Source organism: Haliotis rubra, unplaced genomic scaffold (genome assembly GCF_003918875.1).
Source record: "Haliotis rubra isolate DU_JTF1 unplaced genomic scaffold, ASM391887v1 Scf52, whole genome shotgun sequence".
NCBI classification, from domain to species: Eukaryota; Metazoa; Mollusca; class Gastropoda; order Lepetellida; family Haliotidae; genus Haliotis; species Haliotis rubra.
The window spans coordinates 1898464-1912676 of record NW_025767213.1 but is presented as its reverse complement, the minus strand read 5'-3'; the positions used below and the strand labels follow the sequence as shown (position 1 = coordinate 1912676).

General features: G+C 39.8%; 1 protein-coding gene across 1 annotated transcript in view; it reads right to left on the bottom strand.

Moving 5' to 3' along the window:
• Positions 1 to 5028: 5028 nt before the first annotated feature.
• Positions 5029 to 14213, bottom strand: part of LOC124292529 — a 30107-nt gene continuing 20922 nt past the window's right edge. Inside the window, exons 16-19 of the mRNA XM_046729648.1 lie at positions 13639 to 13739; positions 9656 to 9803; positions 8784 to 8842; positions 5029 to 5630 (exon numbers count right to left, since the gene is read on the bottom strand). Coding sequence (XP_046585604.1) covers positions 5468 to 5630; positions 8784 to 8842; positions 9656 to 9803; positions 13639 to 13739 — 471 coding nt within the window. The 3' untranslated portion in view covers positions 5029 to 5467. The remainder of the gene's footprint in view (positions 5631 to 8783; positions 8843 to 9655; positions 9804 to 13638; positions 13740 to 14213) is intronic.

The following is a 14213-nucleotide window of genomic DNA, read 5'->3' as shown; positions in this document are numbered from 1 at the left end:
AAGATACCAATACTGCATGTGAAAGATATACTGAATTAAACAAGAGTCATCACAAGATGACAAATCCCCCCCAGGCCCCCATAAATTTGAAAGAACAAATCAACTGACAATTACTTAAAGTCCAACTTGATTTTTTGTGACTAGGTCCAAATTGTTTCCATGGAAATCATGAAAAATAAAAATGCCAAAAATCTGCAAATAGCAAAAGGCAATACTTTAAGATCTGTTTGATATATCTGTCAAGTCTTGTAGAAGATATTGAACGGTTTTCAAGTTGTGATCCAGAACGAAACCCACCCTTTCTTTTTGAGGCTGTCTGAATCGTTTCCATGGAAGCCGGAAAAATAAAAATGCTAAAAATCTGCAAATAGCAAAAGGCACCACTTTAGGTTCTGTTTGATATATCTACCAAGTCTTGCAGAAAGATATTGATCGGTTTCTGAGTTGTGCTCCGGAAATGAAGCTCACCCCTCTCTTTTGAGACTATGTCCAAACATTTCCATGGAAACCAAGAAAAATAAAAATGACAAAAATCTGTAAATAGCAAAAGCACTTTGGGATCTGCCTCACATATCTGCCAAGTTTTGCTGACATATATTAAGAAGTTTTTGAGTTGAGCTCCGGAAAGGAAGCCCACCCATACCTTTTGAGACTAAGTCCGAATCCAAACCAAGTAAAATAAAAATGGCAAAAATCTGTAAATAGCAAAAGGCACCACTTTTGCTTATGTTTGATATATCTACCAAGTCTTGAAGAAAGATATTGAACGGTTTTCGAGTTGTGCTCCGGAAATGATGGTCACCCCTTTTGAGAGTAAGTCCAAATCGTTTCCATAGAAACCAAGAAAAATAAAAATGGCAAAAATCTGTAAATAGCAAAAGACACCACTGTAGGTTCTCTTTGATATATCTACCAAGTTATGGTTTGTTGAAAAATATTGAACATTTTTTTAGTTATGCTCCGGAAACAAAATGATTACGGATTGATGGATGAGGTGTCGACTACATCCCCCTGCATTACATGCCGGGGGGATAAAAATGTGAGCAATTATGCTGTAATTTAAAAATTAATAACTGTCTGAAGTGTGAACGTTGACTGACTAATATAATATACAGTTATGCCTCTTGAGAGCAAAAAACAAAACTTTAACTTCAAAAGCTTGATGCACACATTGAGTGATATTTGTGCTGGTTGAGTGATCAGACTACTCGAACATTTTACCTGATATGTGTGACATTTTGTTGAACTAAATGATGTCCTAATAAACGTTGCCCTTAACAACATTGACCATTCACTTCAGGTGTTAGGTCAGTCCACTTTGGTTTCTAGTGGTGTTCCGATGATCAGAAATCGATAGAAAGAAGGATTGAAAATAATTTTCGATTGTAAAAAAACCCATATTTTCCATTAATCACAATTTTGTTTAAGTATTACACTTTAATGAAGCAAACTAACCATTAAATTTGACGAATATTCACGAACAAACATGCGCTCAACAGTGAAAAGCTATACGCATTATATTCATAGTTTCGTATTCATCACTACGGTAAATATTACTGTAAACTGTCTGAATAAATGAGATATACTGATAATATTTGTTGTATAAATAAACAGAATAATTTGTTTGTAGAATGTAAAATTTACACATGAAAATATATTGTTAATTAGAAAAAACTGGAAAAACCCTTAAAATTGTTGATAACATTAAAAATGTATATATTCGATTATAATCGATAGTCGTTTCAGATTCCCAACACTAAGATCAACCATGTCACAAATTTTACATGTGTTACTTGGAAGACAGTGTTCACTCTTTCTGGGAAGATTATTAACTTGTCCAACCAGACAGGTTATATGCATTTATGTAATGATGAGGCCAATAAGACATGTTTCATGGATGGTTCCAGCAATAACTGGATTAATATATGTAAGTGGAGCGTTATCACTGAAGTGCTGTAAAAATGGAATGTAAATTTGGTTCACTTGGATTTTTTAAATAAAATTTATATAGTTTAATGTGGAAAAAGTATTTGTTTTTGTAAGGATGTGGTACTGTTAAGTTGAGGTTGTTGCTTGATCCCGTGTTACTTGATGTCCGTCATTTCAAAAGTGATCATTTATTAAAATATAACAGCTATTCCTGGCTAAAGGTAAAACCTCTATTGATGTAGTTACAGTAGTATATGTCCTAAGTTTGTCCTGGTGCCTGCTGAGGAGTTAACATATGGTAGTTATATGGTTGTTATTTCAGTTTTCAATGTTTCTATATTTTCCTTTTAATCATAAAATTGACAGTTGATATGAATTCCATCTTTCAATGATAGTATATGTTGTTTTTGTGTTTTGGAAATGCAAAATATTTTTAACATTTCATAGTTTATTTTTGTACAATAAATGTGTCTACTGCAGTACAAGAGTTTTGTCCTCAATGTCCAATCTCAACTGACCTGTGTTTGCTGTGTGAGCTGTCATCATTTATCCGATGGATATAGACATGTGCAAATGTGTGACTGCTTGTACCAGTCTGATTCAACAGTAATGATAGTGTGAGCCCATTGAGATACCATACCTTGTATATGTTACAGGGAATGTGTGAAACCAGGGATTTCACGTAATACCTAAAAGATTCAGTGATTTCGTGAAATCACTGTGACTCCCAGGGATTTCATGTATTCCCTAAAAGTTCTAGGGATTTCGTGAAATTACTGATTTTCATGATGTTCCATTACACACATTCCCTGTTAGGATATCAGTGAATGTGTTAAAATAATGTTTGTAGCTTAAAACTTTACTGTCGAGTCTCATTTGAGTTGAAAACTTTGACAATTTACCGATGACACGTTTGCTAATTAATACCTTGAGTCGGGGTACCAAGTTAATTTTCTTATCGCGGCATCACACTTGCTAGTGCATCTTATTGTCATGATTAATACTTTGTCGTTGGATGTTGATATAAGGATATCAACGTTGTGTATCAATATTCCTTTGGTAGTTTTAAAAGTTACAGAGGTTGTTTTTAGCGATTTCGTTTTTATATGGAAACAGGACCTTTTACAAGTTGGTGGTTTAACTGGTAGGGGAGGTAATAAGTTACACACGTACTGTAGTTGGATTTTTGCAGTGATTTTTATGTTAATTGTAATATGTCTCGCTCTATGAGAAAAGCACTAGCTTGGTTTACATGTGTGGTAACGCCGCTTAGAATCGAAACTGAAAGAATTTGCTTTTAAAGTAAAGATTTTATTGAAGATGAGTGTCATGTTTTATTGCTGATGAGCGATTGCAACTTTTTAAAATCTGGCTAGCTTGTCTAGGTGTATCGTTTTTATCCGTCAAAACCTGCCTTAATATTCTTAAAAAGCGTACTTCAAATTTGTATATATCTTCTTAATGTAATTTGTACCCTTATTATTGCATTTTTAATATTCATATATTATACTCTGTATATTGTGGCACAAGTCTCTCATAATTCTGTACGGAATGGCTCAACATTTTTCTGTGATATAGCATTTAAAAATTTAGCACGGTTTTTCAAAAGTTTTGTTTTCTTTATTGAAAAAAGGCATTTTAAGTTTAAACAGACTAGGCCATTCATAGAAATAACTTGGAACATACATCATCCCGCTGTTGAAGAAGAGCTTTGGGATATGGGTTTGGGAAAGAAATGGTATTTTTCAAAGCACGTATTTCATGTTTGTCCTCAGCGTCTTCACTCTATGAATGATGTGACAATGGACAAAGAACTGTTCCTCAACCACTGCTGTGATTTTCGAGTCGAATTGTGGTGGTCAGGGTTTCCAGAAATGTAATTGTGGTCCTAACCAATGTAAATCGATATGTTGTAAATGTTTTAAAGTGCTACTGAAGTGTCCAAACAAATGAATTTCATCAGCATATACTCTGTACTCGCATTATACATTCGGTGTTCTCTATTTCAATAAAGGCTTACAGGGATTTCATGAAATCCCTGTGCTCATATTTCAGTAATTTCAAGAAATCCCTGGCAATTTTAGGGAATACATGAAATCCCTGGGGGTCACAGGGATTTCATGAAATCACTGACTTCTTTAGGGATTACGTGAAATCACTGGTTTCACACATTCCCTGTAACATATATCCCACTCAGACACATTAGACTGACTCGGAGACAACCACCTGATATCCCACTCAGAGACAACCACCTGATATCCCACTCAGAGACAACCACCTGATATCCCACTCAGACTCATTAGACTGACTTGGAGACAACCACCTGATATCCCACTCAGAGACAACCACCTGATATCCCACTTAGAGACAACCACCTGATATCCCACTCAGACACATTAGACTGACTCGGAGACAACCACCTGATATCTCACTCAGACATATTAGACCGACTTGGAGACAACCACCTGATATCCAACTCGGACACATTAGACTGACTCGGAGACAACCACCTGATATCCCACTCGGACACATTAGACTGACTCGGAGACAACCACCTGATATCCCACTCGGACACATTAGACTGACTCGGAGACAACCACCTGATATCCCACTCAGACACATTAGACTGATTCGGAGACAACCAGTCGTGTTGCCCCCGTTATGTTGAGCGCCAGACAGAAAACAAGTGTCATCCTTTCCCTTCTTTTGGTATGACAAGGCTTGGGATTGAACTGCTAGTATTTTACTCAACAATATGACCTGCAATGTGTCTGGAGCACAACTCGAAAATGTTTTAATATCTTTCAGCAAAACTTGGCAGATATATGAGGCAGATCCCAAAGTGGTGCCTTTTGCTATTTGCAGATTTTTGGCATTTTTATTTTTCCTGATTTCCTAGGAAACAATTTGGACATGGCACTTTCTTAAAGATGAAGGTTTTATTCCGATATGGTTAAAATATTTATAAAAGGAAAGGACTTTTATGGGACACAGTTAGCACTGTAATGCCCCTATGGTACAGTGAAGATAAAGCAGTATTGCACAAGAGGTCGTGCAGCAACCCTCATTCTCAATGCTGGATTATTTGTAACAAACAAATGGTATTAGAAGGTACTTTAATTTCAAAAGAACATCTTTTAAAAATATTGCATTCTGCCCAAAGACAGCTTAACACTGTCGAACAATTCCCCTGAAAAAAATACACATTTGTTCATTCTATGACAACAGACTTCACAATTATATGGAAACCATATGAATACTTTCTTTGAAGGCTTATAATTCAATGCAAATACCATTGGCACAGGACTATCAGACATTTTCAAATCTCAGTGTATCTTATTTGTTTGGACTTGTGATTATAAATAAACTTACAAGTTATGACACAGAATGAAGTGATCGTTTAAATCACACTTTTCAATCGAATGATATCACGAACATGGCCAAAAATATTGGTAATTTGCTCTCAAGTTATGTATTAAATCTGTGATTTCTGTAAGATAGTCACATAATTCTTTATTTCAAGGAAACAAGTTGTCTGTCAACATTTGTTGTCTGCTGACAGCACCTGCTGTAGGATTGGTCTGATAGATCCAACTGGAATGTCTGGTGGTCCTTGGCAGAACACTGCAGAGGCAGACATGGTGAGCTGACTTTGTTTCACTTCCGGCTGCTTCTCAATGATGTCGGAGAAAGTCAGAAAACTGGAAAGAATGGAAACAATGTTTATTTTCAAAATTCATACACAAATGGATGCCCATGAGCATAGATATATGCTGTGTGTATGAGGACACAAATAGCTGCCTGTGAACATAGATATATATGCTGTGTGTATGAGGACATAAGAAGCTGCCTGTGAACATATAGTATGCTGTGGACACAAATAGCTGCCTGTGAACATGGACATATGCTGTGTGTATGAGGACACAAATAGCTGCCTGTGAACATAGATATATGCTGTGAACATATATGAGGACACAAATAGCTGCCTGTGAACATAGATATATGCTGTGTGTATGAGGACACAAATAGCTGCCTGTGAACATAGATATATGCTGTGTGTATGAGGACACAAATAGCTGCCTGTGAACATAGATATATGCTGTGTGTATGAGGACACAAATAGCTGCCTGTGAACATAGACATATGCTGTGTGTATGAGGACTGAACATAGATATATGCTGTGTGTATGAGGACACAAATAGCTGCCTGTGAACATAGACATATGCTGTGTGTATAGGGACATAAATGCTGTGAACATAGATATGCTGTGTGTATGAGGACACAAATAGCTGCCTGTGAACATAGATATATGCTGTGTGTAGGACACAAATAGCTGCCTGTGAACATAGATATATGCTGTGTGTATGGACACAAATAGCTGCCTGTGAACATAGATATATGCTGTGTGTATGAGGGACACAAATAGCTGCCTGCAATGAACATAGATATATGCTGTGTGTATGAGGACACAAATAGCTGCCTGTGAACATAGATATATGCTGTGTGTATGAGGACACAAATAGCTGCCTGTGAACATAGATATATGCTGTGTGTATGAGGACACAAATAGCTGCCTGTGAACATAGATATATGCTGCTGTGTGTATGAGGGACAAATGCTGTGACAAATAGCTGCCTGTGAACATAGATATATGCTGTGTATGAGGACATAGCTGCCTGTGAACATAGATATATGCTGTGTGTATCAGGACACAAATAGCTGCCTGTGAACATAGATATATGCTGTGTGTATGAGGACACAAATAGCTGCCTGTGAACATAGACATATGCTGTGTGTATGAGGACACAAATAGCTGCCTGTGAACATAGATATATGCTGTGTGTATGAGGACACAAATAGCTGCCTGTGAACATAGATATATGCTGTGTGTATGAGGACACAAATAGCTGCCTGTGAACATAGATATATGCTGTGAGGATGAGGACACAAATAGCTGCCTGTGAACATAGATATATGCTGTGTGTATGAGGACACAAATAGCTGCCTGTGAACATAGATGTATGCTGTGTGTATGCCTGAGGACACAAATGAGCACAAGAAGCACGCCTGTGAACATAGATATATGCTGTGTGTATGAGGACACAAATAGCTGCCTGTGAACATAGATATATGCTGTGTGTATGAGGACACAAATAGCTGCCTGTGAACATAGATATATGCTGTGTGTATGAGGACACAAATAGCTGCCTGTGAACATAGACATATGCTGTGGGTATGAGGACACACATAGCTGCCTGTGAACATAGATATATGCTGTGTGTATGAGGACACAAATAGCTGCCTGTAAACATAGACATATGCTGTGGGTATGAGGACACACATAGCTGCCTGTGAACATAGACATATGCTGTGTGTATGAGGACACAAATAGCTGCCTGTGAACATAGATATATGCTGTGTGTATGAGGACACAAATAGCTGCCTGTGAACATAGATATATGCTGTGAGTATGAGGACACAAGAAGCTGCCTGTGAACATAGATATATGCTGTGTGTATGAGGACACAAATAGCTGCCTGTGAACATAGATATATGCTGTGTGTATGAGGACACAAATAGCTGCCTGTGAACATAGATATATGCTGTGTGTATGAGGACACAAGAAGCTGCCTGTGAACATAGATATATGCTGTGTGTATGAGGACACAAATAGCTGCCTGTGAACATAGATATATGCTGTGTGTATGAGGACACAAATAGCTGCCTGTGAACATAGATATATGCTGTGTGTATGAGGACACAAATAGCTGCCTGTGAACATAGATATATGCTGTGTGTATGAGGACACAAATAGCTGATGTCATGTATCTTACGTTAAGTTAGGTTCAAATGTGGTAGTACTGTTGATGATAATATTGTTATGACTTGTTAAATAAATACATTATCAATACTGCCCTTTTTTGAGTTTATGACTTTTTATCCCCACGGCATGTAATGCGGGTGGATATAGTCGTAGCCTCGTCCGTCGAGCCATCCGTAATCATTTTGTTTCCAGAGCATAACTCCAAAACCTTTCAATATTTTTCAACCAAAATTGGTAGAAATATCAAACAGAACCTAAGGGGGTGCCTTTTGCCATTTACAGATTTTTGTCATTTTTATTTTTTCTGGTTTCAATGGAAACGATTCGGACTTAGTCTCAAAAGGGAGGGGTGGGTTCCGTTTCCGGAGCACAACTGGAAAACTTCTAAATATCTTTCAGCAAAACGTGGCAGATATGTGAGGCAGATCCCAAAGTGGTGCCTTTTGCTATTTGCAGATTTTTGTGATTTATTATTTTCTCGGTTTCCATGGAAATAATTCGGACTTAGTCTCAAAATGGAGGGGTGGGCTTCGTTTCCGGTGCACAACTCGAAAAGCGTTCAGTATCTTTCAACAGAATTTGGCAGATATATTAGGCAAATGTTGAAATGGTGCCTTTTGCTATTTACAGATTTTTGGCATTTATATTTCTCATGATTTCCATTGAAATGATTTGGACTTAGTTTTAAAAAAAGTCAAGCTTGACTTTAAGTAACTGTCAGATGATTTGTTCTATCAAAGATGTGGGGGCCGGGGGGATATGTCATCTTCTGATGACTCTTGTTTTCCTACCCAAATCTATGACTTTTTTCCATGACTTTTTTTCCTACAACCTGTGTATGAGGACACAAATAGCTGCCTGTGAGGACAAATAGTTGCCTGTGAGGACAAATAGTTGCCTGTGAGGATAGACCTATCCACAATTAGACAGATATGCAGGAACCAAATATATTAACAATTGGATTAATGTTGTAGTGGAGTCCTATATCCAACTGTACAACATATATGTCCTATTTTCACATCAGACCTACCTTTGACAGGATGGCACAAGGGAGAATATATCTTTAGCATACTCTGACAGGACTTGTTGCTGTAACAAATATTGTCACCAAATAATATTTACAGGCATTTCTCATGTAATGGAAATTTACTACAAGGTCTGCCAAAAATGACGCTTAGATGATGTAATAAAGTCGTGTTCAGTTCAATCAAGTATTTATTACTGCAGGACATACAGAGGCGTCTATGGCAGCCATACTGCCAAGCTGGACTACTTGTGGGCTGTAGCAGACGATAGCATATCACTAGGCATGTCATAGTGATAGAGGCTACTGGGATTATAGTGCTATACTTTTAGATGTTATTCTATTATGATATCAAAATATCATTAAAGGAAACAAATACTGTACATAATGACTGGCTGACACCTGTAGGATCTCAAACAGTGACATGAAGTCATGGTGATGATGTGCACAAGGCACTTTAAACCTTCGTCTGGATATACATCCTGCAGTAGGGCATGGTGGCAAGAATGACATTCTGGATGTGGACTGTATGTGGCTACAATCAGACTGAACTTCATCCTCAGGGATGATAACACACGACCTTATCATGCCAGGGTTGTTGATGTATGTACAGCAAGAAGCCATTGTCCACATGGAGTGGCCAGGCACCAGACCTCAATGTTATTGAACATATAAGCAGTGTGATATCACAAGCAGCCAGTATGGACATCTAGTTCAGCTTCCTCTCTGTGTTACTGTAACTACATGTACTGAGGGCCTGGATTGCCTCAGATTCATCATAAGGTGTTCAACTGCTTTCCACTATTTCCTTAAAGCTTTTAAATATAACCATGTACTTCCAGTCTGGAAACATTACTTACAGATCATCTGAGACCTACCTGAGCTAGTGCTGCCATGGTGATGAACAGGAGACACGCCCTGGACTGGGAGTTGTCTGGCTGCTCCTTGATCAGGGTGATGGCTGTCTTCCACTGCTGGTGCTCCAGGAGGAGCTTGATGGCTCTCTCTGTGTCATGCCCCTCACAACTGTCAACAGATCAACATGTGAACTAACAGACAAGATGGCTCTCTCCGTGTCATGCCCCTCACAACTGTCAACAAATCAACATCTGAACTAACAGACAAGATGGCTCCCTCTGTGTCATGCCCCTCACAACTGTCAACAAATCAAAATCTGAACTAACAGGCAAGATGGCTCCCTCTGTGTCATGCCCCTCACAACTGTCAACAGATCAACATCTGAACTAACAGACAAGATCAACACCTGAACTAACAGACAAGATGGCTCCCTCTGTGTCATGCCCCTCACAACTGTCAACAGATCAACATCTGAACAAACAGACAAGATCAACACCTGAACTAACAGACAAGATGGCTCCCTCTGTGTCATGCCCCTCACAACTGTCAACAAATCAATATCTGAACTAACAGACAAGATGGATCCCTCTGTGCCATGCCCCTCACAACTGTCAACAGATCAACATCTGAACTAACAGACAAGATCAATATCTGAACTAACAGACAAGATGGCTCCCTCTGTGCCATGCCCCTCACAACTGTCAACAAATCAACATCTGAACTAACAGACAAGATGGCTCAACAACTGTCAACAAATCAACGAACTAACAGAACTAACAGAGATGGCTCCCTCTGTGTCATGCCTCTCACAACTGTCAACAAATCAACAGCTGAACTAACAGACAAGATAGCTCCCTCTGTGCCATGCCCCTCACAACTGTCAACAGATCAACATCTGAACTAACAGACAAGATGGCTCTCTCTGTGTCATGCCCCTCACAACTGTCAACAGATCAACATCTGAACTAACAGACAAGATGGCTCTCTCTGTGTCATGCCCCTCACAACTGTCAACAGATCAACATCTGAACCAACAGACAAGATGGCTCCCTCTGTGTCATGCCCCTCACAACTGTCAACAAATCAACACCTGAACTAACAGACAAGATCAACACCTGAACTAACAGACAAGATGGCTCTCTCTGTGCCATGCCCCTCACAACTGTCAACAAATCAATATCTGAACTAACAGACAAGATAGCTCCCTCTGTGCCATGCCCCTCACAACTGTCAACAAATCAACATCTGAACTAACAGACAAGATGGCTCCCTCTGTGTCATGCCCCTCACAACTGTCAACAAATCAACATCTGAACTAACAGACAAGATGGCTCTCTCTGTGCCATGCCCCTCACAACTGACAACAGATCAACATCTGAACTAACAGGCAAGATGGCTCCCTCTGTGTCATGCCCCTCACAACTGTCAACAGATCAACATCTGAACTAACAGACAAGATGGCTCCCTCTGTGTCATGCCCATCACAACTGTCAACAAATCAACATCTGAACTAACAGACAAGATCAATATCTGAACTAACAGACAAGATGGCTCCCTCTGTGCCATGCCCCTCACAACTGTCAACAAATCAATATCTGAACTAACAGACAAGATGGCTCCTCTGTGTCATGCCCCTCACAACTGTCAACAGATCAACACCTGAACTAACAGACAAGATGGCTCCTCTCTGTGCCATGCCCTCACAACTGTCAACAGATCAACATCTGAACTAACAGACAAGATGGCTCCCTGTGTCATGCCCCTCACAACTGTCAACAAATCAGCATCTGAACTAACAGACAAGATGGTTCAAGAACTAACAGGCAAGATCAACATCCTCTGTGCCATGCCCCTCACAACTGTCAACAAATCAACATCTGAACTAACAGACAAGATGGTTCCTCTGTGCCATGCCCCCTCACAACTGTCAACAAATCAACATCTGAACCAACAAGACAAGATGGCTCCTCTGTGTCATGCCCCTCACAACTGTCAACAGATCAACACCTGAACTAACAGACAAGATGGCTCCTCTCAGATCAACATCTGAACTAACAGACAAGATGGCTCCCTCTGTGTCATGCCCCTCACAACTGTCAACAAATCAAAATCTGAACTAACAGGCAAGATGGCTCCCTCTGTGTCATGCCCCTCACAACTGTCAACAAATCAACACCTGAACTAACAGACAAGATCAACACCTGAACTAACAGACAAGATGGCTCCCTCTGTGCCATGCCCCTCACAACTGTCAACAGATCAACATCTGAACTAACAGACAAGATGGCTCCCTCTGTGCCATGCCCCTCACAACTGTAAACAAATCAACATCTGAACTAACAGACAAGATCAACACCTGAACTAACAGACAAGATGGCTCCCTCTGTGTCATGCCCCTCACAACTGTCAACAAATCAATATCTGAACTAACAGACAAGATGGCTCCCTCTGTGCCATGCCCCTCACAACTGTCAACAGATCAACATCTGAACTAACAGACAAGATGGCTCCCTCTGTGTCATGCCCCTCACAACTGTCAACAAATCAACACCTGAACTAACAGACAAGATCAACATCTGAACTAACAGACAAGATGGCTCTCTGTGCCATGCCCCTCACAACTGTCAACAAATCAATATCTGAACTAACAGACAAGATGGCTCCCTCTGTGCCATGCCCCTCACAACTGTCAACAGATCAACATCTGAACTAACAGACAAGATGGCTCCCTCTGTGTCATGCCCCTCACAACTGTCAACAAATCAACATCTGAACTAACAGACAAGATGGCTCCCTCTGTGCCATGCCCCTCACAACTGACAACAGATCAACATCTGAACTAACAGGCAAGATGGCTCCCTCTGTGTCATGCCCCTCACAACTGTCAACAGATCAACATCTGAACTAACAGACAAGATGGCTCCCTCTGTGCCATGCCCCTCACAACTGTCAACAGATCAACATCTGAACTAACAGACAAGATGGCTCCCTCTGTGTCATGCCCCTCACAACTGTCAACAGATCAACATCTGAACTAACAGACAAGATCAACACCTGAACTAACAGACAAGATGGCTCCCTCTGTGCCATGCCCCTCACAACTGTCAACAAATCAACATCTGAACTAACAGACAAGATGGCTCCCTCTGTGTCATGCCCCTCACAACTGTCAACAAATCAACATCTGAACTAACAGACAAGATCAACACCTGAACTAACAGACAAGATGGCTCCCTCTGTGTCATGCCCCTCACAACTGTCAACAAATCAATATCTGAACTAACAGACAAGATGGATCCCTCTGTGCCATGCCCCTTACAACTGTCAACAGATCAACATCTGAACTAACAGACAAGATCAATATCTGAACTAACAGACAAGATGTCTCTCTCTGTGTCATGCCCCTCACAACTGTCAACAGATCAACATCTGAACTAACAGACAAGATGGCTCCCTCTGTGTCATGCCCCTCACAACTGACAACAAATCAACATCTGAACTAACAGACAAGATCAATATCTGAACTAACAGACAAGATGGCTCTCTCTGTGTCATGCCCCTCACAACTGGCAATCTGAACTAACAGACAAGATGTCATGCCCCTCACAACTGTCAACAGATCAACATCTGAACTAACAGACAAGATCAATATCTGAACTAACAGGCAAGATGGCTCCCTCTGTGTCATGCCCCTCACAACTGTCAACAGATCAACATCTGAACTAACAGACAAGATCAACATCTGAACTAACAGACAAGATCAACATCTGAACTAACAGACAAGATCAATATCTGAACTAACAGACAAGATGGATCCCTCTGTGCCATGCCCCTCACAACTGTCAACAGATCAACATCTGAACTAACAGACAAGATCAACATCTGAACTAACAGACAAGATCAACATCTGAACTAACAGACAAGATCAATATCTATATCATGTGCTTCACAACAGTCAACAGATCAACAGTTATCAATAGTTACAAAATGACATCAAGCTAACCTTGCCAGAATGAGGTTGACCTTGACTCTCACTGCAGCCTCTATGTCCAATGATGTATCCGGTTCGGGGAGACAACTCAGTGCCTTTTTATAATACTGGAACTGAGGAGGAAGGAATTTGTGAAACATATTCAGAAGTATTTTATAAATGCCTTACACATTTATTGGTCATGAACCAATGGTTGAATTGATAGGAGTGGACTATGGGTAGCCATTCTGTGCAAAAATACATCAATTGAAGCATAAAAATACCAACAACAATATACAGGATGGTTTCACTCTGAACAATGCTTTACAGGTTGCCAGGTTACCATGACTGAATGTGTGGTATATGTAACACGTTGTCACAATGATAAATACCCATGTTGTCACAATGATAAATACATGCTTGGTTCACCTTGGGGTTGTGTTGCACATTACAAGCATGTACCAGATACCCAGTTGAATGCTGATTGACATCTATTTGGTACTTATCTCATACTTTCTTCATAACAATCTACCATCATTGCATTCTGCAGACCCTCATTTCAACTTTTGTATTATTTTACTTAATGGCCGCCAAAAGATCAAATTTAA